This window comes from Prionailurus bengalensis, chromosome D1, assembly GCF_016509475.1.
Source record: "Prionailurus bengalensis isolate Pbe53 chromosome D1, Fcat_Pben_1.1_paternal_pri, whole genome shotgun sequence".
NCBI classification, from domain to species: Eukaryota; Metazoa; Chordata; class Mammalia; order Carnivora; family Felidae; genus Prionailurus; species Prionailurus bengalensis.
In genome coordinates this window covers 58,782,760-58,809,719 of record NC_057346.1, presented here as the reverse complement: position 1 = coordinate 58,809,719, position 26,960 = coordinate 58,782,760, and the positions used below count along the sequence as shown (strand labels likewise).

Genomic DNA, 26,960 nt, shown 5'->3' with positions numbered 1-26,960 from the left:
ATGCAAGCAGGGAAGAGGAGCATAGAGAATCTTAAGTAGGCTCCTCGCTGAGAGCAGAGCCCAGCTCAGGGCTCAATCCCATAATCCTGGGATCATGACCTGAGCCAAAATCAAGAGTCAGATGTTCAACTTACTGAGCCACCCAGGTACCCCTTAAAGTTTGGTTTCTGCAGTCTTTCCTCAACAGAGAGAAAAGTCCAGGGACAAAGACAGGGCTTGGGAATATATTTTCACTGCTCTTTATCAGTCTTTCTCCCCAGCTCACATTTAATCCACATGTGCTTGGAGGGTGCTTTTGGAAGAAAGACAATAATTTCGTCTCTACTTCTCTCATTTTGGTAACTTATATCATCCCAAAAACAAGGAGGGTTCAACCCGCAGTCAAATTCAGAAATCATTTCCTCCATCTATTCTTTTTCTTACAATTTTTATTGGGCTCATGCCAGATTAGTGCTTGGTGTATGAAGATCCAACAGGGTCTTGTCTTCAGGGGACTCACTACCTGAGGCCAGAGACAGACATGTAAAGAAATCCTACATTGGACTGTGTCATGTGCCCAGGTGAGAGAGTGACCAGGTTTCTCGTGGAAGGAGGTGCTTTCCCAGGATCTTGAAGGATGAATTCACCGGAGAAGGGAGGGAAGAGCTTCAAGGAGCTCTCTATATTTCGAACACCAGAGCCTGCCATCAAGCAGACCACTCCTAGATCCGACTCCCTGGCTTCTGCACAACCTTTTGCCTTTTCCCCAGGCTTTATTTACTCACTTTGTTGGTCAACAAATCTATCGTGCTCTTCATCTGTGATGGTGCTATACTGGGCCCTGTGGACTCTTGGCCTCAAGGAGACCCCAGCAGAGACAATGACTACACAGTGTGGATAGGGTGTGTGTTGGGGGGAGGACAGAACTGGAGAGCCAGCAAAGTCACCTGAGCTATTCTGGGAGGTCAGGGAAGACTCTGCAGAAAGAGACTTATGGCCTGAAATCTGAGATGTGGAATTTTCTTTGATCTTCCTGACATTCCTCTAAGGTAGGTCTTATTTTCTCCATTGTAGAGGTGATAAAAATGTCAGTGCCTTACCCAAGATCATATGGTTAGTAAGTGGGGTGGGGAGTATCCACCCCTGGGCACCCAGCAGTGGAGTCAGAGGGGGGCACCACTGGAAGGCTGGGCCTAGGGAAATGGAGGGAGGTGGGATGTTCAGAGGCATGGAGGGAGGAACAGAAGCTGAAAGTCCGGAGCTGGGTGAAACCAGCAGGACATGCCATCTTCCCTACACACAGGGGAGCAGAGGAGGGGATAGAAATTCCCAACAGGACATCAGTTCATGGCTTCAGAACAGCAGAGCTGGCTCAGTCCTTGGACCCCATCTCATTCAGCCCTCATGAAACTGAGGATCATCCAGAGCAAATGATGAGGACATACAGCATCACAGCAGCTGGCCCTGGACTGGAACCCGAGCTCTGTCCCCTAGCCCAAGGCTCCATGCACAGCCCTGGCTGGCACTACATCATTTAATCTAATCTACATTTACTTATGTGCACTCTGGATCAGACACTCTTCCAGGCACCATGGAGACCATAGGGATCCTCCCCACCTCTGGTGTCAGGGGCTTACAGGAGCTTAGCTGGAACGGGGAAGTCAGATCCAGTTTACAGATTCCATGCAGCATATAAGTAGGGTGGCAGCAGACATAAATAGAGTGGTAGGGAGTGTGGTGAGGAGGACATTAGTGTCCAAGTGTCCTGGGCAAGTCCTTAGACCTCAGTTCTCCCATCTGTTCCAAGAAGGGACTGTACACAACAATGTCTGAGGTCTCTCGGTTTAGGCAGTCAGGCCTCTACCCACGCCTGCCTTGCAGGGGTTGGGGGGTGGGCTGGGTGGTGGGAGCAGAGGAAGTGGCTTGAGCTGCTTGACCCATTACCAGCAGAGAAATCACAGACTCAGCTCTCAGACATCTGGGAGGCGTTGGGCAGCTGGAGTATTTTTAGAAGGCCAGAGGCAGACATGACCGGAATCCTGGGCGTTGCTGAGCCAAAGAAGCTGGGAGGCCAGCAGAGGGTAAATCAAGAAAGGTGGCCCCAAGTGCTGGTTCTTACTTCATCAAGGTCAGCTGGCCTTCCCTGTCCCTGGAGGCCAGTGCTCAGGCCTGTTGTGTTCAAGTTCTGGTGTCCCTGAGGTGCCATTGATCACTGATTGGCTTCCTTCTGGGTAGTCAGGTGCAAAACTGGCCTCAGGGGAAGGATGTTTGTCTGCAGCACTTGCCTCCTTTAATTCCTTCAGCTAGCTGAGTGCTTTCTGTGGTCCAGGTGAGCTGCTGGGCCCTAAGGATATGGAAAGAAAGAAAGCAACCTGGGAGGCTCAGTGCTCAGATTCCTTAAAGAGGTAGGGGTGGGGTAGGGACAGGGGCACAGACTGTAATAACACCCTGAGATCACCCTGGCAGAGGAGGACATGTGGCTCTAGGGGAGCTTGGAGGAGGCCTTTTGGCTTCCCAGGCCTGCTACAAAGACCGGATGATTATCTGTGGACGAAAATGTAAGCTGCAAACTAGGCAGCAAGCTCTGGATTATAACTACAGGGTGATTATCAGTCTTTTCTAGAGCCATACCTTTTCCTTTTGCATTATTTCTGAAAAATGATGTCTCAGAATTAAAGTAAAGGGTAAGATGATCTTTTCAGCTCTGGACCTATTACCATGGCAGCTCTAACAAACAGATGCTCCTGCCCCCTTCCCCTCAGCACATTCCCACCAGTCCCTCCTGGCAAGTCCCTTCCATGATATTACAGATGAAGACCCAAGGCCCAGAAAGGGGCATGTCCAGCTCAGGATCCCTCAGGAAGGACTCTGACCTCTGTCTAGAACCTGCAGATGTCCACGTGGTCAAAACCACGGGAAAGACACTCCCAAGCCCCGTCACAGGGCAAGGGCTGAGGTGTGGGGTGAGCAGAGGGCAGGAGTCCAGCCCCACACTGTGCCCATCACAACGAACTCTGCAGTTTAGACCTGGTCTGTTCCCACCCTCTCCCCATCTGTCCTTCCAGCATTTCTCAAACAAGGCTCTTCAGTTTCTTTCTTTTTTTTTCCCAGGCTCCTCAGTTTCTTGAGGGTTTCCAGACTTAGTCATGAATGTCTACAAATTTTCTACCTGAATATTTATCTATTTATTTGAGAGAGAGAGAGAGAAAAAGAAAGAGAGAATCTCAAGCAGATTCCATGCTCAAGGTGGAGCCCAATATGGGGCTCGAGCCCAAGACCCTGGGATCATGACCTGAACCGAAATCAAGAGTCAGACACTCACTAACTGAGCCACTCAGGCTCCCCACTTTCTGAATTTTTAAATGTAGTACCTTCAGTTTAATGATAAGCTAAACAAATTAATAGGGTATTTTGGCTTAGTTGGAACGCAGGGCATCAAATAAAAGAAGCTGCTCTGAGTGTCAGTGCCTGTGTCTGGGTTTATCAGCAAACAAGTGCCAAAGAATCGCCTAAAGTGACCACATTTGATTTCAGTGCAGTATCTCAAGCTGACTTAATTAAGTCGGAGATTCACTGCTCTACTAAAATGCTTATTTCTTTCTTGCAAGATTCTGGACTCTGAAGAGAAAGACTTCAGTTGGGGTCAGATGGCCTGGGTTCTAATTTTGTCTCTGTTCCCAGCTCACTGAATAGACTTGAACAACTCCTTACTTGAGTCTAGGTCTGGGTCTAGGTTTCTTCACTTGTAAAATGGTTAGTTTGGGTGAGAGTCCCCAGGGCTCTCCCCATGTGACAGGATTCCAAATTGTGATGAGCTACCTTCTTATCTCCACCCAGTCCCCCAGCCCCTACTCCCCACCCACCACATACCACACCTACTCCAGTGCAGCCCTGGGCTGCTGGGTGGAGACATAGGCAGAGAAGTGGAGCATCCAAGAAGGCAGGTATCAGGCAAAGATAAAGGACACAGCCCAAGGGGGTTTGGAGGTCATCAGGAAGAAAGATACTAGGCCAAAGAGAGCTCTTAACAACCAGCCAAACTATCAGCTAAGACATAACCTAAAAAGCCTGGAGACTTCTTCCAGGGTGGTGGGATTCCATATCCTGGGCTCCTATAAGGCCTGGAGCTTAGCTCTCACTTGTGTGGGGTTCTCCTCTGAGGCTCCCCAGCAGGTCATACCCCATCCCACCCTATTCATCCCTCCATCAAGGGACCTGAGCCACCCTCTCTTCTCCCTGCCCCCTTCCCTGCTCACACTGGGGCCTCAGGGCACAGGGTTCCCTAGGCAGTGCTGAAGCTACCTTCTCTGACTGGCCCACCTTCCTCCATCTACCCCTTGGACCTGCCCATCTCCCATAGATTGCCTAGATTTCAAATTGGGAGCCTTTGTCAGGAAGCCTTCCCAGATCCTCCATTCAGGCAGGGTCAGGGCCTTCATCCCTCACCCTGTAGTCTGTATTAACCTCTGTCTCTGGCTGATCCATTGTAAGTGTTTTCTGCCCACCTCTCCCTCTAGACTCTCTGCTGCCTGTGTTAACTCAGACATTGTGGAGATGATATTTTAAAAAATTGCATAAAATGACATAAAAATGACATAAAAAAAGCTAAGAGCTTTTTAATTTAACAAATTTTTTCAGAAATCAGCTCTATGCTGGGCACTGCTTTGTGACAAGCTGTGTTCAAGGTTAACTCTGGCCCTCGGGCCTTTTTCATCAGAGTTGTTCTAGTGTAAACTTGCTGTTTGCCCCCCCAGGGCTGGGAGTAGGGTGCCTTGCTTGGTAGAAGGTTCGAAGCTCTGTCTCTAGGCCAGGGAATTTTAAGTCTGGTAGAGCTGCTGGAGTAGGAGGAAGTGTCTGCAGGTCCTCTGACCTTGGGCCCCAGGCCTGCCTGCCCTCCAAGTCCATGTTCACCAGAGCCTTGGCAGGCTCTTGGTAGTTTGAGGACTGGATAAATGAATCTGGGCACCCTATTGTCCTGACCCATCAATTTGTCCTGTCTTGTCATCCTTTACCTGAAAGGGTTTCCTGGGGACACAGGCTAGAGAAGTGGGTGGGAGCATTGTCAGATGGGAGAGGAGAACAGAATAAGGTGGATGAGACCAAGGGTGGGTATATGGGTAGGGAAATGCCTGGGGGTAGGTGAAGCATCCTCACTAGACCTAGGCTGGAAGTGGCTGCCTCTTCACCTGGGTGTGGCACCATCCTAACTTTCAGTAACTTGATCCCCATCCCAGCCCACCTGAAGAGGCTTCAGAGCCCAGAGGTCATAGGTCATCACTGCCCAGTCCCAAGGGGGTCTGTTCTTAGCACCCCAGCCCAGCGGAAAGAGCACTGGGCAGTGAGTCAGGAAAGTATATGACTTTGGGCAGAAGACTTACGTCTTCTCTGTGAACCTCATTTTCCCCATCTGTACAATGAAAAAATGGACTTTGTAACCCCCAGAAGCGCTCCAGTCAGGACAGTGTACAGGTGGGATGAAGTAGAAGAAATTGTCCTTGTGTGCAGAGTGCTGGCTTGATGCTCCCATATCTCTCATCCCATCCAATCTCACAGCCACAGAGTAAGAAAGAAATAACTCTGCCCAAGTACAGCTAACAGAAGTGAGGGCACAGGCTGCTTTGACCCCTTCGAAAATCACACCTTTGGGCAGGGAGGGCCTTTGAATTGAAGTGAGGCTACCAAATTTTTGCTCTAGGCAAAGAAGAGTGCCTTGGATATGTTTTGTTTTTGTGGTAAAATATATAACAAAAAATTACCATTTTAACCACGTTCATATGTACAATTCAGTGGCATTAAGTACATTTATGATATTGTATAACCATCACTGCTATATATTTCCAGAACTTTTCCATCATTCCAAACAGAAACTCTGTACCCATCAAACAATAACAATAACTCTCCGTTCTTCCTCCCACCCCGGTGCTTGGTACCCTGTTGTTCTACTTTCTGCCTGTTCTAGAACCTCATGTAGGTGACATCATCCTGTATTTGCCCTTTTTTTGGTCTGGCTTATTTCGCTTAGCGTAGTGTTTTCCAGATTCATCCATGTTGCAACACATGTCAGAACTCCCTTCCTTTTGAAGGCTGGATAGTATTTCATTGTGAGGCTAGACCACATTTTGTTTATCCTTTCATCTTGTTTTCATCTTACGGCTCTTGTGAACATTGCGGCTATGAACACGGGTATACAAATATCTGAGTCTCGGCTTTCAATTCTTTTGGGTATATACCTAGAAGTGAAATTGCTGGATCATATGATAATTCTAAGTTTAACTCTTTGAGGAACCCCCGAACCTTTTTCACAGCAGCTGCACCATTTTACATTCTTGCCAGCAATGAGCAAGTGTTCCAATTTCTCCTGGGGACACAGGCCAGAGATACTTATTTTCCTTTTTATTATTTTATAGTAATAGCCACCCTAATGAGTGTGGTTGGCCTGAATTTTTTTTTTCTTAGCGATTTTAGCTTCCAGAGTCCTTTTCTCAGAGAAAAAGTTACCCAAAGGCTACGTGAAGTCTGGGTGAGGAGTTGGCAGTGGTTAACTGGGGACAGGAGGGGCTGGTGAAGTATATGCCTGTGGAGGGTGCTCACATGTGAGACTACTCTCTCTTGCTCCTTCCTTCCCTGCCCTGCCCCACCCAGAGGTCCTTAAGGTCTTTATGAGGAACCTGGTGGCACAGTGTGAAATGTCCCTGACTCATGGTCACTGAAGTCACTTCCCTCCTGGGGTTCGAACTGGAGGAAGCCAAGTGTAACAGTGGCAGGAAGCTTCTCATTTTTTATCCTTGGGGCAAGACTTTGCCAACCACCTTGGAGGAGGCCCTTTCTGCTTTGGCAGTCACTTGAGGCTATCAGATGTAAATAGGCCCTGGCAGAACAAAACAGGACCTTTGTGGTCTGATAAAGTCTGCCTTTCCCGGGATCCAAAGGGATGCAGAGCAAGGGAGAAAGGTAATCGTTTTTAGGGGACAGAGGAGCTTCTGGGTACAAATGGAAGAAACCCCAGCCCCTGCCCTTGAGAGGTTCAGAATTGTTCGACTCTCTCCCAGGATAACCATCCCCAATAAGCACCACTGGTCAGTGAGAAAGGACCCTTGGATCCCCAAGAGGAATTCAGTGGTGTGGGAAAGGAGGCTTATGCTGGTGACAAAACTCAACTCTGCTGCTGAAGACCTAGAAGTCCCTTTGAACTTTCCTCCTGGAGAAAATTGCCTGAGCCCAGGAATGTGAATGAGAGCTGGGGCTTCAGAGTAATGCGGTCAAGGCTGTTGGGGCTTTGAGCAGGGAGGTGGAGCACTTGGTTGAAATGAGCTAGCCCCGAGGGTTTTGAGCAGTCCTATGAAGCAAGAGAAAAGGCCCCCAGAGGGGAAGATTGGACTTCCTTTTGATAAGATCTTGAAGGATCTCAGGCAATTAATGGGAGAAAAAATGTGAGCATAATTTATGCCCTGAGCTGGGGGAGTGACCATACCAGTTACACATAGTTCTCAAGTTCTTGGCTTCTCTAGCTCCCCAGAAGTGGGGCAGGGTGAGGGGCACCAGGACGAGTATTATGCCTTTCTGAACTCAGGCCAGCTCAAGACAACCCGGGGGAATAAGAAGGGAAGTTTCTGGGCCTCTCTTTGCACGTTGGTTCCCTGCAAGTCCTTCTCAGATACACTTCAAGAGCTCCCCAGCTGTTCCTCATCCTCTGCATTCTACCATGGCCCCTGCCTAGGACAGTATCCCAGGACAGCACTCAAGTGCACGGGTTATTTTCTGTTCACACCCTCTTTCAAAATTTATCCAGCTTGTGCCCAGATCCCTCTGAATCTGACAGGGACACTGAACTCAGCTGACAGACTAAATTGACTTGAGAAGTTGATGGCAATAGTAGTTGCTTAATCCAGCCAATAGAGCTTCACAGATATCTCTTCCCCTATTCCATTTACATTTTACCAGGGATCTTACTCCAAAACACAAGTCTGAAAAATAGACTGTTGGAATATACTACCTCATTTTGCAATTGTGCAAAGAAGGTGTGATTCCATTGGTGGGATTTTAGGCACCTTGAAAGGATGTTTGGGAAGATATTTTCTTAATAAATAGGCATCCTCTGCTAATCCATAGACAGTATTTTCTGCCTACAGGTGAGGGGCTAAACAGGCTAAGCCCCAGGTGTGACCTTCATTTCCACTTCTCTGGCCAAGATGCTAAATTCACGCTTCCCATGAGTCCTGAAGCAGGTTTTACCAGTCACCATGGCCATGTGCCTGGGCAATCAAATATGCCTAAGATGAAATCTTGATTATGCAAAAGGACTCTTTAGCCTGCAGTATTTTCCAGGCCCAGCACATAAATGAAAACATTTCTTTTTTTTTTTTAATGTGTATTTATTTTTGAGAGAGTGCAAGCAGGGGAGGGGCAGAGAGAGGGAGACAGAGGATCCGAAGCTGGCTCCACACTGACAGCAGCAAGCCCAATGTGGGGCTTAAACTCACATACCACAAGATCCTGACCTGAGCCAAAGTTGGACGCTCAACTGACTGAACCACCCAGGTGCCCTGAAAATATTTCTTCCTGACTACACTTAGAAGGAAAACAAAGACAAGCAGGATAAAGGGCACAATAAGAGGACAAAGCAAGAACCAAGGAACTGAATCTGAAAGGCCATCAAATCTTCATTCCATCAGCTTGTTCATTTACACTTTATATTTGCTAATTCATTGTTTCAACGAACCAATCTTCACTCGAAGAGTGAACAAGTCTTCATTCAATCAAATATCTCTTATTTACTGGAGCATCTAGTCAATTTCATTCATTCATTCATTCATTCAATCACTTTCTTTAACAAGTCAACCATCATCCATCCAACAAAGTACTAGGTTGTCTTTCAGTCTTCATTCATTCAACTATGTGTCCCAAATATCAAAGCTCAGGGCTGGAAGAGACCTCAAAGGCCACCTAGTTCAGCCAATTTAATCTAGTAGGAATCCTTTCCATTGCAGCCTTGTCAGGTAGTCACCTAGACTCTATCAAGCACCTCTAATAATGGAGAGCTCACTATCTTTAAAGGCTGCCTGGACAGTTGTGGGAAGCTTTGGCTGGGAGAAAATATTTCTCAAGCTCCCTTGTAACACTCATCTGCTTCTGTGCTGCTTTCCAGGCCACCCAGAACAACTCAGCTCCTGTGCGCATCAGCACAGAGTGCATCAGCAGGTACAGAAGAAGATTGAAGATTGTGTCCCCTGGGCGCCTTCCTTTCCTCACCTGGCTGTAGTGGGAAAAGGTTCCCTCTTTGTTCCAGTCTCTCTCTTGTGGTCAGACAGGACTCACTTAGTCTAGAGCTCTCTCCTGGTTTGGGGAATGGAATGGGAGGTCACGTTCTACGTGTGATGTGATCAGCTCTGTGGTAAGGAGACGATCACTTCCAGTTCTGAACAGACTAAGCCCTGGAGTGTTTCTCATGCCTGCTATTTTGCTGAAGGGGTCTCCCCTCATCCTGTTCCACATCCCCATCCCACTTTCACTACAGCTGAGCACCCTAAGGGCAGCTGGTCCATGGACTTGCTAAGACCTCAGGGCTGACCTGACCCAAAGCTCTGCCCAAACAGCGGCAACAGGGATTAGGTGGGCCAGCCAGTCCTTCTCTGAGGTCTGAGGACAGAGTTAAGCCACTGGAAGCAGATGAGGCAGGAAGATGGAAAGAAGGGAGTAGGTAGATACTAGAGTCAATATAGGCCATGAGAAAGCAGAGGCCGAGGGAAGGAAATGATCCACTGCACCAGTCACATCGTGGGAGCAAGGGTCAGAGACAAACTGACCGATTTAAACAGAAAGATCATTTCTTCAAAGGGACTGTCGGTAACTTGCAGAAACTGGTTTCCAGTTACAGGATGATTTAGTAGGGAGGTATATATTTGATTCTAAAGAATTATAGCACATGACAGGAAAACATATATTTGTTTCAGAAAATTTAAAACTTCCCTCCCCCCTGGCTTCCAAGGAAGACACATCCAGGTAGTTGGAGGGTTTTGAGTTTGCTGACAACAAAGTCTTGTTCAGGATCACGATGGCCTTTCTTATACTAGATCACAGCCTCCTTACATCAAGGGTAAGGAAGAGAAGCCCAGAGCAAATGGTGCTACAAAGAAGATGGAGGTAAGAAAGGTGGGCATAGAGAAGACCCTGGAGAGGAGAGAGGCCTAGGGTCACTTGGAGGGACAAAGAACTACTTTATGCAAAACGCTTCTCCAGCTCTAGACCAAATCTTCAATACAACATCCATTTCTCACTAGAGCCTTGTGGTGAAGACAAACTCTGGGGTAATTAAGTGCCGAGGCTTGCTCCTCCAGGCAAGGTGGTCACACCTGGACTGCATTTTGAGACACTGCCCAGGTTTTTGATGGTAAATTAAATTCTCAGCTGAATTTGGGTTTCAATCTTTACCCTAAATAAAGAGCCAAATGTACTACATTGTACCTAGAGTTAACAATACAGTATCGTGCACTCAAAGTTTTGCTAAGAGGGTAAACTGCATGCTAAATGTTCTTGCCACTATAAAAAATAAAAAGCCAAACATGCCCCTCCCTCCCCCTCTCTGCCAAGTGTCAGTGTAGGCTGATCCAGCCTGAGCAGAGATGGTCTTGGAATATTACCTCAAGACTAAAGGGAATTTGTGATTGTGAAGTCGACATTCTGGCATGACCCAGGATGGATTTTTCAGAAGGTATATTAATCAGGATCCCTTGTTTGTTTGTAAATCATGGGAATTCATTTCTAATACATTAAGCAAATCAAACAAACAAAACCCAAAGACATAAAAGGGAGGGTGGAATTATTGGCTCACAAGAATGTGAAACCCAAGAATACAGCTAGCTTCAGGAATGGTTAGATCCAGGCACACAAGTCAAGTCATCAGGAATTTGTCTCCATCTCACCACTTTGCCTTCCCCTGCTTTGGCTTCTCTCTCAGGATATGTTCCCCATCTAGTGGCAAATGACCCCCAAGAGCTCCATCCTGACATCATCAGCTCTACTGGAAAGAGCTTAATTTCTCCATGGTTCTGAGGAAATTACCAGGACTGAGTCTCGTGGGACTGACTGCTTATTTCCCCAACCCTGGAGTTGGGAGGGTGGGGTCAGCCACACAGGAATTCCTTGAATGGAGAGTGCAGGCAGGAAAGTCTCCCAAAGGAAATGAGGGTGCTGATACCAGAAATGGGAACAGCAAAACAGCAGTCAGTGAAAAATTGAGACATACACCCAATGAAGTGGGCTTAGGAGACTGATAAAAAAAAAAAAAAGCAAACCCAAATTTCCTTGTGTGACCCCAGGCTGGAAATTGATGTTTAATCCAGCCATGAAGGATGCATGATTTATTAGGAAGCTAGAGTGTCTCCAGGAAGGGCAGAGGTGGACTAGATACCCTTGGTTGATTTGTCCTCCCCCTCCCTCCCCTTTTAGCCTTAGCTTCAGAGACAGGATTTCCTGGAGCTGGAGCCGCTGAAGCCTCTGGTCAAGGCCACATGCTACCATAAAGGAGAGAGATTTGCAGAGAGTGCAGCCCCAGGGACAAGAGAAGAATATGCTGACTGTGGTTGCAGCTTCCCTCTGAAATGTTGCAGGGTGGTGGTGGGAGTGCGGGAGAGAAATGGCAAAGAATAAGAGGCTTTAGGCTCTAGTAGTAGGAATCAAACAAATTCAAAGCCACAAATCAATGCCTTCGTCGCTGCAGGAGTGACCAGTGCCACATAAAGGGGTATGCAGTGAACTGGGAAGGTGTCAAGATTCGTACGACTTACAGACCGTGAAAAGGAGACAAGTGCTCTCCACATGTGCTAATAGTGAAGAGATCTGTGCTATGAGCCATGAGCCTTGGGCCAAGAAGTGCTTGATGACAGCTTGGAGAATCTGGCCCTGTTAGAACAGCTGCGACAGAGAGGGAGACCTTATTGAAAAGGGCAGAAATTCCCTGGATTTCCTATGCTGGATATCTTCTTTTTTTTTAATTAAAAAAAATTTTTTTTATTTTGAGACAGACAGAGTGGAGGAGGAACAGAGATGGAGAGAGACTCCCAATCAGGCTCCACACTGAACCCATGAACCGTGAGATCATGACCTGAGCTGAAACTAAAAGTCAGACACTTAACCACCCAGGCGCCCTCGATATCTTCTTTTTTTGTTTAACATTTATTCATTTTTGACAGGCAGAGAGTGAGTGGGGGAGGGGCAGAGAGAGAGGGAGACACAGAATCCAAAGCAGGCTCCAGGCTCTGAGTTGTCTGCACAGAGCCTGACGTGGGACTCAAACCCATGAACCGTGAGATCATGACCTGAGCTGAAGTCAGATGCCTAACCAACTGAGCCATCCAGGTACCTCTGAGGTGTTCTATTCTCTGCCCCTCCCCTGGTCTCTGGTCTGGGGAAACTGACTCGTGTAGATTTAATTAACAGGAGTCTTGCTTCTGGCTTCACTTGGGTTTGGCCAATGGAGAGTCCCAGCTGCAGATCTGAGGAAGGGAGGAGAGTAAGGTCAAAGTGTTTTCTTCCCTTGGTTCCCTTCTTGTGGTAGAGCCTTGGGCTGCCTCTGCCATCAACTCAAGGTCACTCCTCTTCTCAAAGAAGCCTGCTTCACAAGACTCTCCTACCTTTTGGTAACTACTCCCCACTCCACCTTGGCCATTCAGGCCTAGAGGTGATGACAACTCTAGGTTCTTGCACTTGAGGCTCCCCTGCACTTTGTAAATAGTCCCTTTATAAGTAAAACCTCCTTCTATTTTCATTTGAGTGGGCCATCTGTTTGTTGTTGGAACCCTGAATGAAACTGCCCCCGAAATTCTCCCTTTTAACTAAGTGGGAGGAGGAAAAGGTGGGGGGAGGGAGCTGAGGGGACAGTCCTCAGAGAATAAGAAAGAGCAGCAGAGTGTTGGCTAAGGAGCCAACGGGGAGGCAGAGGGGATGTGGATATGCTCAGCCTCCTGTTCGCAATGCAGGCTAAAGTCCTGGGCATCCTTTCTTCCACTAGGGAGAGTCTGGTACCCAGGAGGATTGGCACTTGCTGGCACCTACCAGGTCCCCGTATTTGCTAGTAAGATTGAAAGGCAGACTAAGGAATTCCAAGGACTCGTGAGTTTGAAGCACTCCTGTATTTCTTTTCACCATGACCAAGAAGGCCATCTCGTGGCAGATGTACCTCTGAGGAAGCTTACTTAATGCATCATTTTTCCCCTTTCCAAGAGACGAGGCACTCAAACCTGAGGCAAGCAGGGGACTTCCTCATGCTGGGGGAGGGAAGGAGAGTCGAAGATGTGGGGATAGGGCTTGTCTCTGAGGGCAGAGGAAGTGAGAAAGAGGATCAAGGCTGGAAATTCCACCAGCTCTCCAGACCCCTTTTAATGCTATTGCTTCCACATTTCAACCAACAGTGGCTGAAAAATCTCCCTGTTTCTCTTCCCCAGCAAAGCACACTGTATATATATGAGGCATGGTGGAGGGAGAGTAGAGGCTTCTGAGAGGCTCCCTTGAAAAGACTGGGGGTGCCTGCACAGGGGGAGAGGAGCTCCTCCCACTGGATGCTTCCTGAGCTAGAACCCCACAGGCTCATCCTAGTGCTACTGCTGGAATAAAGTGTGGTGAGAAAGCAGGGCTGAGGGGAAGGAGACTGGCGAATGTTTGTGAACATAGACGGTGAACCAGAGAGTTCTGAAGGTGGGAGTTCGTGAAAGGGCCTATGTGAGCAAGCTTGTCAGGACCAGGATGTGGTGGGCCTGGGAGGAAAATTGGGCTACCCTGCCCAGTTCCTCATACTTCTCATGGCTCCATGAGACAGAGCATGAACTTTAGAAGAGGGGCAGGAACCAGGGGGCTAGACAGCAGCCACTGGGCCAAGCAATGTGACCCTGACTTGGAGGAGGGAATGGGGACAGACAGATGATAGGGAAACCAGGTGGCCGCTATCTGTAGAAGTCCTTGGCAATGAGGGGGCCATAGAGCTTAACAGTAGCTAAGAAACCACATATGTCCCCTCTGTGGAGACTACCACATCATAAAGGCTACTAAGGGCAGACATAACCACAGTAAAGTCAGGGACCCCTTTCCACTGCACAGCAAGGTCAGGCTGTCAGGAGGTCTCATGAAGCTTCCTCCCTTCTTTTTTGGTGACCAGAAAAGAGAGCAGAGTATGCCATTGGCATATCATCATCCATCCCCATACCAAGCCCCCGAAGTCAGAGTTCTAATTGGGGTGGGGGTAGGAGGATTGCTATGAATTGAATAGCAGATTAAAGTTTTAAACTGGACTGGTCTAGGGCACCTATGTGGCTCAGTTGGTAAGCATCTGACTTCGGCTCAAATCGTGATTTGCGGTGAGTTGGAGCCCTACATTGGGCTCTGTACCGACAGCTCAGAGCCTTGTACCTGCTTTGGATTCTGCGTCTCCCTCTCTCTCTCTGCCCCTCTCCAGCTCACACTCTGTCTCTCCCTCTCTCTGTCTCAAAAATAAATAAACATTTAAAAAAATTAAAGGGGCACCTGGGTGGCTCAGTTGGTTGAGCATCCGACTTCGGCTCAGGTCGTGATCTTGCTGTCCGTGAGTTCGAGCCCCGCGTCGGACTCTGCTGGCAGCTGGGAGCCTGGAACCTGCTTCCGATTCTGTGTCTCCCTCTCTCTCTGCCCCTCCCCCGCTCATGCTCTGTGTCTCTCTCTGTCAAAAATAAATAAACATTAAAAAAAATTAAACTGGCCTGGTCTAAGTTTTACTAACTGAAAGAGACCAGAAAGTTATAAAAACTCTACCTATGGTATTAAAAAAGAGTCAAGGGAGTGACTAGGGAGAAAAAGACTTAGGACTGCTTCTACCTTAACAGGTTAAAACTCAACAACCAGTTGCAGTAACAAAATGGCCACTGGCCATCCCACCAACCTGAGCAAAAGAGAGCATCTGTGAACCAGAATGCCTGCAAAAGTCCTGAGATTCACTCCATGAGGCCCCTCCTGAACCAATCACTGTGGCCAAGAGATGGAATGTGCTGATTAGTCAAGGTTAGGTCATATTTGTACTTCTGGAGTTGGTTTCCCTGGAACCACAGGGTTCCCCAAAGGGATGTGGGTATTATAGGGAAGAGGGAAGGGAGGATGAATTTGGGGAAGTATTGCATTAAGGATTGTTCCCCATTTACTCCTCTGAGAGCACAGTTTCTGCCTCAGGAAGAGAATGGAGCTAAAACTAAAATCCCTGGTGTTTTATAATTCCCAGAATGAGAGCCCGTGGCACACTTGAAGACAATGTTAACAGGTACTGAGTGGCAAAGCAGAATTAAATATCCCTGCAGTAAGAAAAAGGGAGTGTGAGCACTCTGGAGGGGAGTCCAGGGGCCTGCCAGCTGGAGGGGGCACCGTGATGGAGGGGAAACAGGAGTTGGCTGCTGCAGGGAGAAAAATCCTGTCCCAGGGGGATTTTCTAAAGTGAAATTGTGGAAGCAAAAGTGAAAGAAGCCAAAAAAAAAAAAAAAAAAAAAAGCCCGCTCCTCTGTTTCCCATAGGAAACCAGTTAAAAAGGCAATTCTTCCTATTATAGACCAGAGTGGGGAGACAAGATGACTAAATGTAATGTGGTATCCTGGATTGGATCCTGGAATGAAAGAGGATGTTACTGGAAAAAATGGTGAAATCCAGTAAAAGTCTGGAGTGTAGTTAATAGTAATTACCAATGTCAGTTTCTTAATTGTGTTTAATGTACCATAGGAACTCAAGATACTAACAAAGGAGGAAACTAGGGAAAGGGTATATGGGACCTCTCTGTAGTATCTTTGCAACTTTCCTATAAATCTAAAATTATTCCAAAATAAAGCATTATTTTTTAATTAAAAAGTTTTAATGTTTATTTTTGAGAGAGAGAGAGACAGAGAGAGAGACAGGTGAGTGGGAGAGGGGCAGAGATAGACACACACAGAATCCAATGCGGGTTCCAGGCTCTGAGCTGTCAGCACAGAGCCTGATGTAGGGCTCGAACTCATGAACCGTGAGTTCAGGACCTGAGCCAAAGTCAGACGCTTAACCGACTGAGCCACTCAGGCGCCCCTATTTTTTAATTTTTAAAAAAATGTTTATTTATTTTTGAGATTGAAAGAGAGAGAGCAGGGGAGGGGCAGAGAGAGAGAGAGAGAGACAGAGGATCTGAAGCAGGCTCTATGCTGACAGCAGACAATGCGATATGGGGTTCGGACGCTTAACCCACTAAGCCACCCAGGTGCCCCTAAAGTTTATGTTTCTTAAAGTTAGTTTCTCATGCTGTAGATTCACTTTTACTGTGTGAAGTCCCACATCTGGGACTATACATATAAATGAAAACGCATCCGCCTTTAGGTATCATGGCATTACCAGTGCAGTGGGGGCAGTGGAAAGAGCCAAGTGCCAGCCATAACTCCTCCAGGATCCTGTGAACTGGCCGTGCACGGATGAGATGGAGCCCGCGATGCATTTAGCACAGGGCCGGGCACATAACTAATGCCCAGTGGAGGTCAGCAGTCTTCATTCTACACGTATCTGGAGATGTTATAATGTGTCTGCCCTCTCCCGTTGGCTTCTCACGTCCCCTGTCCAGGAGGTAGGGTGCGTTGTTCATCTGCTTAATTGAGTCTTTCTACAGGTTCGAGAACCCCAGCCCCGAGGCCCCTGCATCTTTGGTGCAAATTGTCTATGCCTCACCTCCTGTCATGTGCGTGGACAGCTGAGAGGACTCTGTGCTGGGCTCTAACCTGATTAATGTCGTTTAATCCTGACATCAGCCTGGGAGGGTAGGGATCACTGTCCCCATTTTACAGATGGCCGCAAAGGCTGGTATTTGCTTTCTCTCAGAGCAGCCTCCTGAGACAGATAAGACAAACAGCACCAATAACTCTGAGTCCAGGTGAGCTGATAAGCTGGAAAAAAACAAAACAAAACAAACAAACGGGGACTGCTGGAGAACTCAGAGAGGAAAGGTCACCTCCGTGTCCCACAGTCAGTGGACTTTGGGGCCAGGAGGTTTCCAGGGAGAAGGGGATGAAGAGAGAATCCAAGAGCAGGAGATAGTGAGAGCCTTGGCACTGAGATTGAATTCCCAGAAGTCCAGCAGTTCTCAGGCAGTCTGTCTGGGTGGGCTAGAACCCAGGATCCATGCACAGAGTGGGTTAGGACCACAAGCAGAGGGATTGGTGGGACCCCATAGGACTCTTTACATCCCAGTCCCTGGGATGAATCTTGCCCCGAGGTTAACATTTACATTCCATCATCGGTAGCTAAGGACTGCCCACTCCAGGGCCTCTTTGTTTCTGTTGGAAAGAGACCGTGCTAGGGCCTTTATGGGTCAGTGCTGAGAGGACTCAAAATAGGGCGTAGATGGGAGAAACAATTTAGTATCTATTGTGTGCCAAGCCCTAAAATGGGCTGTGGGGATCAAGACGACTCAAACCCCTTTCCCAAGGAGCACTTGGGCTGGGGAGTATACTGACTGCCATGTGCAACATGGTGAGCTAGTCTGTGGGAAACAGGGCCCGGGCCTGCAGGTGCTCAGAGAAAGCTCCCAGCCTCTGAGGGTGGAGGGTGTCCCTGGCCAGACCTTGCCAACCTGGCAAGTTGTCCAACGTCATCAGTAGTCCTATTGGGAAGGAGTCCAACGTCATCAGTAGTCCTATTGGGAAGGAGAGCCCTGAGTTCTTTGGCTGCCTCTCCAGGAGAAGAATCAGATCCAGGAAGCAGTGGGGCCCCGCCAGAGGCCCAGCAGGGCAACCCTCTTCCCACGGGAGGGCGGTATCTGGGCAAGGGCCCGTTGAGCAGGGGCTTGGCTCCCGGCAGACGTGATGGCCTCTTACTGTTCCATGTGACCTCTATACCTCATACAATGGGTGTGATGCTCTGAATGTGCTGTTTGCCAGCTGTCTGGAATCAGACCAACCCAGCAGGCCTATTCTGACCTCACATGCTAAGGCTCACGGTGACAAGTACAGAACTCTCTCAAGTGCTCTGGCTACTTCTCCGAGGACAGGCACAGTGCTAAAATCTTCTGGGCCTGTAGCTCAAGTCGAAGCCTATGCTTCAGCAGAGCCCCAGGGAAAGTGCTGTCTCTGTGATGGTGAGAACGCAGGCAGCGTGCTTGTGCACTCGTAAGTGTTGTCCATTACTTGGGGACCTTTCTTTGCGCGAGCATTCTTCCTACTCTTGTGAGATGAGTAGGAAGGAGTCGAGATGATTCCCTATTAGAGGAAATCCCATGATTTCAGGGAAGAAGGGCCTAGAGAGCCCTGGAGGCACATGGGACACCAAGTACTAAGAAGGAAGCAGTGTGGTAGGAGTCTCAGTAGCTTTCAGGGTCTTAGATGAGATGCGGGAAGAAAGACCATGAGGCTGGGTACAAGGTGGATCGTGCCATGGACAACATGGGACCTGAGATTATTGCTATAGGTGGGGAGATGGAGAGGGACACCCATGGACAGGGGACCTGCCTGGGCCTAGCCCTGTCCCTGTCAGGGTCACTGGATCCTGGATCATCAGAGACAAAGGAGCTGTGGAGCCCATGGCATCCAATCCATTATAAGACCAAGGCCTAGAGGTGAAAATGACATGTCCTAAATCATCTGGTGTGTCAGGGCATGGGCCAGCCTCAAACCAGGGTCCTGCCTCTCAGACCAGAGCATTTCGTTTCCCTGCTTAGGCAAGTCAAACCCAGCAGGCAATGTTCTATCTGGGGCTGGAGAATGGACCCCTGCAGAGACTGGTGTCTCTGCCTTATTTCTCAGATAATGAAGTGCATGTCAGAGAGGGGCAGGGACTTGCCAGAGGTCAGGCAGCCAGAGAGCAACAAAACCTACCCACTAGACTCAGGTGTGCTGACCCCCGGCCCAAGACATCTCATTGCATAGATGTCTCCCAAGGAGAGGAGAAAGGACCTCACATTTACTGAACACCTGTTATGTGCCGGGTCCTCCACACACACTCTTTCCAATCTCCAAAACCTTGGAGACAGATGTTCTTGTCCATGTTTAACAAATCAGGAAGAGAGGTTCAAAGATGCAAAGCAACTTGCTCAAGGCCACTCAGCTGGTAGATGGCAGCCCAGAAACTCAAGCCCAGGTCTGCTACTTCTAAAGCCTGTGCTCTTGTTCTTACCCAGGATAGGTTGGGTTTGGGACCCAGGGCTGACAATGCAAGGAAGTAGCGGGGGAGGGGAAACCAGGGGCAAACTCCGGGCACAGCCCAGGTTCCCAGACGCTTGGTTGGACCTGTGATAAAGATCAACAGAAATGACCTTGGGACAGCAGGATCCTACCTCCCGCTGACAGGTTTTTTTAAAAGGTGTATTGACAGAGAAAGACAGATACCATATGTTTTCACTCTTATGTGGATCCTGAGAAACTTAACAGAAACCCATGGGGGAGGGGAAGAAAAAAAAAAAAGAGGTTAGAGTGGGAGAGAGCCAAAGCATAAGAGACTGTTAAAAACTGAGAACAAACTGAGGGTTGATGGGGGGTGGGAGGGAGGGGAGGGTGGGTGATGGGTATTGAGGAGGGCACCTGTTGGGATGAGCACTGGGTGTTGTATGGAAACCGATTTGACAATAAATTTCATATATTGAAAAAAAAATAAAAAATAAAAAATAAAAAAATAAAAAAATAAAAGGTGTATTGATCCACACCCTGCAACAAAACCACACAAAACAAACAGAGGTGATGGCATAGTTTCTGGTGTTGCTGAGATACTCATCATGAAGTGGCAAGAGGCCAAGGCCCCACTGGCCACAGGAGCTCAGATTTCTAGACTGATTTAGGAATTTAGACTCTCACAGTTCTAACGTGAGAGAGCTTGGGAGGAACCTCCCAAGCTGTCAATCTACCCCAAGAGAGGAATCCTCTCAACAGACTTCCCAACTAGGTTGATCCAACCCTCTCTCACACCCTCACTGCCTATCTCTAGAAGCCACCCCTTTTGCTGTGGGGCTGTCTTTCTCACTCTGAGCTGAGACCAGCCTCCTGAGACATCCCCATAGTCTCCTTTGAGGCCCAAAGTTAGCTGCCCTATGGCCCTAGGTGGCCCTATTAAGCTAAGAGGACAGTGACTGTGCATCTTCTCTGCTCTGGGTCTGAAACTACCTGGCCAGAGACATTAGTGCCAAAACCATTCCTGAGAAATGGGCACAAAGCTACAGAGAAAACTGGTTGGTCTCCTCCTACTTTCTAGGCTTTATGCCTCTGCTAATATAGCCAGACATCAAATCCACCTCTGTGCTGACCACATCCCACTGTGTTCTTATCATCTCAGACCCCAGGCTTTTAAAAATTTGTTTCAAGAACAAGATCTTGCATTTCTTTTTTAATTTCCATCTTGTGAATATTAGCAACTCATAGTGATATGATGCTTTACAGTTTATATACAGTCCCTTCACATGCATCATCTCCTTTCATGCTTAGGACAGCTTACTGGACACCACAGAGATGGCTGATGGGAAGTGTCCCCTGGGGAGGCTGGTCCCAGCAGGGGTCCCAGCAACAGCTGCTGAGATGACCATGAGCATTAAGTGGTCAGGATCCTGTGCTCTGAGGAGTGATAGTTACCAAACCACAGGAGCCCAGAGAAGGGAAAACCATGTGCAGTCCATAGGATATCCACAAAAGCTTCCTGAGGGATGCCTCAGAGGCAGTGCAGAGCCTGGGGGTAGGGCTCCAGAAAGAAACAAGTGTGATTGGGAGGCTGCAGGAAGAGGGGAGAATGAGTGGAGTCTGCCTGGTTTGGGTGGAGTCCTTCCCAAGGCAGAGGGTGGGTCAGATGCTTTTGAAGGTTCCCCAACCAGTGTTTGGGTCCCCTCAAATAAGTGTTACCCACCCTCCTTCTCTCTTACTGGCTGGGGAAGAAACAAAATCTCAGCCAGGATTAGAGTCAGGGTGTCCTAGATCACAACTTAGCCAGGGATCTTCACCACCCCTGAACCAGGCTGGTCCAACAGTCTGTCCTGAGCTCTCTTGGTTGGCTCGAGGAGGAGAAAACTTGCCCTTGCCCTCTTGGGCTCCCATCCGATTGGGGAGACAGGCTTTCTCATGTTGTGTGAGGTCATTTAGACAAGTGGATTCTAGGAAGGCTGATGGTGGAAATGTGGTGACATTGGTGACAAGCCTGTAAGCATCACTCTGGAGCTGGACCAGAATCCCATCTCACACTCCTGTCTCTGGGCCTAGGGTGGGTTGTTTGGGAGCTTAGAAAGGACCCACCCTAGTCCAGGGGCCAAGCCCATGGGTGGGTCCAAGCTAAACTTCCATACAAGGGTCCATTGTGGTTGCATGGGCTGGCCCTGGGCTCCGCCAGCCCTTCCGGCTCCCGGAAAATGTTTCCCGTCTGGCAGCTCCTGGAGCGGCCTGTCCTTGGCCAAGGTGCCAGCCCCACACCCAGGTCTCTGTAGCCCAGTGGGGATCTTGGACTCTTGTAGTTTTAGAGCTTTTGGGTCCAGCCCCCATTTCACATCCAGAGTCCCTGAGGCTCAGAGGATGGACATAGGCCAGAGCAGTACACCAGGACCAGAATCAGGATCAGAACCCAGCACTCTGGCCATTTTTTCAGTTCTCACTAACACAGGATGCAGGAGCATTTGGACTCAGAGAAGAGAAGGGGCTGTCTCATCATACAGCCAGTTGTGGCAGAGGCTGGGTGAAATGACTGGTTCCTAGGTGGCTGCTTACCTACCCTAGACCTCTCGGGAGATCTGGGCCTTCTTCTTGGTTCAGCTGTGGCCTCAAGAGGATAGCTGTTCTTCTGTGTCTGAGGGTTAGGGGGATTTCAATCTGACATCCCGAGTTTTCAAATCAGGTATGGATGTAGTGGACAGGATGGATAAAAGAAGCTCTGGAATTTGGGGGTTTGACAGGTTGTAGCAGCATTAAGGCTCTGGGGTCTGAGACTCCCCAGCCCTTGCCTGGGCTGACAGCGCCATCTGGGGCCCAATCAGTGGAGTCCCACTGGGGCTACCACAATGAAACTTCATTCAGTGAAGGCCCTCTGTGCCGCCCAGTGGTAGGCGCTGGGATGAAGAAGGGATTCTGGCCCCAGATGTAAAAGGGAGTAGCCCACGGGGAGTGACCACTGGCATGAAGTGATAACAGAAAGTCCAGGGCAGGGGGAGAGCTCTGAACACCACAGGGCCGTGGAGGAGAGAAATCACCATCATGGCAAATCTCACTGACTGTCCTCTGGGCCAGTCCTGGGCCAGGCCCTAGGGACCCTCATCTAATGGAGAGGGGCAAAGTGGAGGTAGGAGCCCAGGGCCAGACACACGGAGCTGGGTCTTGGAGAATAATAGTAATTTTTCTTCTGTACTGAGGGCATTCCAGGTTCAGGGAATAGCCTGTGCAAAGGCATGGAGGAGTGAGTTTATGTGTGTAAGCTTGAGGGCAACAGCTGAGGAAAGACAGAGTGCCAGAATATGAGGTCAGAAAGGTCATAGCCCTGGGTACCTGTGGCCAACACAGCTTTCCCACAATTCCCTCCCCTCCTCTGCCTATCTCTTGCTTTGACCCCCTAGTGCTGGCAGGAGTCCATACCACAAACTCTAACTCCATCCCTTCTGAGTCAGGCTACTCAGCTGAGGTCCTGATTTCTGGGGGCCTCCTTTCTTCCGTAAGGCCAGGTGCTACGTCAGGCTGTCCACAGATTGATCCTAGGGACATAATCCTGTAATCTCTCTGGGAGCCTGGGCACAGCCCTTGGACCAGGGGAAGGGTCTCCAAGTAGTTACTGAACTCTGGTCACAAGTTCCTTAACTGTAAATGGGCATAATAACAGTGCCTACCTCGTGGAGATGTGGAGAGGATTGAATGAGAACATGCATATAAAGCCACCTTGCTAACGTGGATTGTTGCCAGAAAAAGAGGCTTCTTCCCATTGCCCATCCCTCTGGGCACATCCCTTCCAGAAGGGGAAGCTCCAGATCTTGGCCCCCTGGCTACCCTCCCCCCAGCCTCAGGTCTTTTTTTACTCTCCTGACCCCAGAGAGGCTCTACTATGTGCTCTGTGGGGTGATTTGTTTTTTTTTGTTTGTTTCTCCCCATTTTTTTTTAAAAGAAAGTGTAAACCACAAGGGAAAAAAGAAAAGTATAAAATAAGCATCCATATGCATCCCTGGATTCAACAGTTAATGATTTGCCTTATTGCTTCATTGCTTTTTCTTTTAAAAAAAAAACTGAACCATTTGGGGGTGCCTGGCTGACTTAGTCGGTAGAACATGGAACTTTTTTTTTTTTTAATAAATGTAGTTAACTTTTAAAAAATGTTTGTTGGTTTATTTATTTATTTTGTGGGGGGAGGGGCAGAGAGACAGGGAAAGAGAGAATCCCAAGCAGACTCTGCACTGTCAGCATGTAGCTTGATGCAGGGCTCGACTCTACAAACCAGGAGCTCATGATCTGAGCCAAGATCAAGAGTCAGACTCTCCACCAACTGAACCACCCAGGCACCCTGAGCAGGGAACTCTCAATCTCGGGGTCATGAGTTCAAGCCCCACATTGGGCATGGAGCCTACTTAAAAAACAAACAAACAAAAAAACCCCAAACAAACAAAAAACAAAAAAAACTGAACCATTTGAGAGTTGTAGATACCATGACACTAAATAACACTTAACACCTGGAGCATGTAGCTCCTGAGAACAACGTCCTACACAGTCACAATCACAATCCTACAAAAAGGATAAATAATTCCATGCTATCATCTAATAGCCAGTCCATATTTATATTTCTCCCAATTTTCCTAAAATGTATTTTATACCTGTTTGGGGGGAGGGGGTCCAGGATCCAATCAATGTTCACTCCTTGCATTTGGTTGTTAGTCCCTTTGTTCTCTGGAAATCTAGAATAGGTGCTTCACGTTTTTTTTTTTCTCCTCAAAATAGGAAAAATTACAAAAGAAAATAATCTGTCATCTGACCACCCTGGGCTGCCAGCTGTTGGCATTTTGGTATTTTTACCTTTCAACTAAAAAGTTCTGAATATATATAGTATTTAAAAAAAATATCTCCATTGATACATAATTCACATATCATTTAACTCACTCATTTAGAATATATAATTCAATGGTTTTTAGAATATTCACAGATATACACAATATATAATGATGCAATGTATAATACAATATATAGTGATACAATATGTAGATACACAATCACTACATTGCATTTTAGAACATTTCTATCATCTCAAAAAAAACCCTCTTGTACCTTTTAGCTATCACCCACAGCCCTTAAACAGCCACAAATCTTTGTATCTCTACAGATTTACCTATTCTGAGCATTTCATATAAATGGAATCGTATAGTGTGTGGTCTTTTGTGACTTTTCCCATATACCATAAAGTTTTCAAGGTTCATCCATGTTGTAGCAGGTATCAGTATCTCATTCCTTTTTATGGCTGAAGAATACTACATTGTATGGATGTACCACATTTTGTTTATGCATCCATCAGTTGATGGACATTTGGGTTGTTTCTACCTTTTAGCAATTAGGAATAATGCTGCTATACACATCTGTGTTCAAATTTTTGCACAGACGTACATTTCAATTCCTCCTGGCTAGACACCTAGGAGAGGAATTGCTAAGTCGTGTGGCAACTCTATATTTGACTGTTTGAAGAAGTGCGAAGCTGTTTTTCAAAGTAATCGTACCATTTCACATTCCAACTAGCAATCTGTTAAGATTCTCATTTCTACATATCTTTGCCAGCCTGTTATTTTCTGACTTATTTATTATGGCCATCCTTGTGGTTAAGATGTATCTCATTGTGGTTTTGATTTACATCTCCTTGATGACTAAGGATGCCAAGAATTTTTTCTTGTGTTTATTGTTTATTTATCTATTTGCTTATTTTCCATCTTCTTTAGGAAAATGTGTACTTAGATCCATTGCCCATTTTTAAAATTGGGTTATTTGTTTATTTACTTGCTTGTTTGTTTTTGCAGGCAAGAAAACCTTTTATTTTAAACCACAAATAGTCAGCAGATGGCCACAAACTCTCCATGTTTCATTAAAATCATTTAAAATAAAACCTAGATTAAAAAGTACCACCGATTACTGCTCTAGAAAAACTGTGAAAATTCAAATATGTATAGTAAAAATACCACAGTATGCACAGGACTCAATTTTTAAAGCCAGTGCCTGAAATTCTGAATCGATTCTACACACAGTTTCCAATATTAAATTGATATTTATTTTACTTGAGGATGATGAAAATTTCCAAAAAGCAGGACTATGAAAAGATAAAATGTCCATCCTTATACAAAGTAGTGTCCTAAAAATTAGCATTTACAGAATACTTGGTAAAAATAGCTTTAAAAAGTTGTCCTAAGGGCAGGTGGGTGGCTCAGTCGGCTAGGCATCTGACTTGAATTTGGCTCAGGTCATGGTCTCACGGTCCATGGGTTCAAGCCCTGCATAAGGCTCTGTGCTGAGAGTATGGAGCCTGCTTGGGACTCTCTCTCTCCCTCTCTCTCTGTCCCTCCCTCGTTTGCATATTCTCTTTCCCTCTCAAAATAAATAAATAAATAAACATTAAAAAATTATATAAAAAAGGGCTGCCTGGGTGGCTCAGTCGTTAAGCATACAACTTCGGCTTCAGGCCATGATCTCACCATCTGTGGGTTTGAGCCCTGTGTTGGGCTCTGTGCCGACAGCTCAGAGCCTGGAGCCTGCTTCTGATCCTGTGTCTCCCTCGCTCTCTGCCCCTCCCCCACGCGTGCTCTGTCTTTCTCACTCTCTCAAAAATAAATAAACATTAAAAAAAATTTTTTTTTCTTATATAAAAAAAAGTTGTCCCAAGAGGTGTATAAAATCAACTCCCAGTTTTTCACGATTCAGCCTACCCTGTGATCTACAGGTTCAGCTTTCCGCGCCTTTTCAGCTTTAGTTTCACCATTTGGAAATGGTGCGGTATCTTCCTTTCCAGCTTCTTGCTCTCCCTCTTTCCTTTTAGTACCTTTGTTAGTCTTTGTGCCAGGTTCTTTGTTCGCAGATGTTTTTCTTGGTTCAGGTTCAGCTTTTGGTGGAGCGGGTTTCACTGACAATCTGGCAGACTGTCTGGTGGTCTCCTGTTCAGTTGGTTTGGATCCGTCCTTGCCCTCTGTATTCTCTGGAGACTTTCTTTTGGACATAATGACTATGTTTGGGCAGCAGCAAAAAAGTAAAGCAACGGGCTGGACCTGCTGGCACCTGCCGCTGCAGCTGCTCACGCAAAGGGTACAGGATAGCTTGGCCTCTCTGACCTGACCTGCACCCCCTGCTTTTTTTTTTTTAATTATTGAATTGTAATCTTTTTTTATATACCCTAGATCCAAGTCCCTTATCCCATATAAGACTTGCAAATATCTCCCCCCATTCTGTGGGTTGTCTTTGCATTTCCTTGATGGTATTCTCCGAAGCACTAACCTTTTTCACTGTGATGAAATTCAATTTGTATATTCTTGTTGCTGTTGATTGTACTTTTAGCTCTTCCATTTCATTATTTGATATATTTTGTTATTATTACTATTATTTTTTAAATGTTTATTTTTGAGAGAGAGAGAGACAGAGAGTGCGAGCAGGGGAGGGGTAGAGAGAGGGTGAGATACAGATGACGAAGCGGGCTCCAGGCTCTGAGCTGTCAGCACAGAGCCTGATGCTGGGCTTGAACTCAGGAACTGTGATATCATGACCTGAGCCGAGGTCAGATGCTTAATCGACTGAGCCACCCAGGCGCCACAGTATTTGATCTATTTTGAATTGACTTTAGTATATGGTGGGAAGGAAGCATTCAGACGCATTATTTTGCACATGGCTCCAATTGTCCAGGTAGCACAGAGCTGAGAGGATGAGAAATGCCTTCAGCCTTCGGGTCCCAGGAAGGTAACAGAAGCTTTGACTGGGAGCTGGGAGGAGAGGGAACCCAGTGTTCTTAGGTTCACCTGTCTACAGGGGAGCTTCCAGCATGTTGAGGTGGTGCGGGCAGGGAGAGAGTGAATC

At 47.3% G+C, this 26,960-nt stretch overlaps 1 protein-coding gene across 1 annotated transcript; it reads right to left on the bottom strand.

The window, feature by feature from the left end:
• Window positions 1-18,026: 18,026 nt before the first annotated feature.
• Window positions 18,027-26,127, bottom strand: LOC122484238 (high mobility group nucleosome-binding domain-containing protein 3-like). Its single transcript, XM_043582232.1, has 2 exons — window positions 25,826-26,127; window positions 18,027-18,191 (listed from the first exon to the last, which is right to left on the bottom strand). The coding sequence occupies exons 1-2, from the start codon at window positions 26,111-26,113 to the stop codon at window positions 18,027-18,029; spliced, it is 453 nt and encodes a 150-aa protein (XP_043438167.1). The 5' UTR covers window positions 26,114-26,127.
• Between the last annotated feature and the right edge of the window lie 833 nt (window positions 26,128-26,960).

Excerpts from the sequence above, each read along its gene's own strand:
- LOC122484238 (XM_043582232.1), bottom strand. The coding sequence starts at position 26,113 with ATGTCCAAAAGAAAGTCTCCAGAGAATACAGAGGGCAAGGACGGATCC. Across the intron at positions 18,192-25,825 it reads CTGAACCTGTAGATCACAGG|GGAATCATCTCGACTCCTTC; the intron begins GTAGGCTGAATC and ends TTCCTCTAATAG.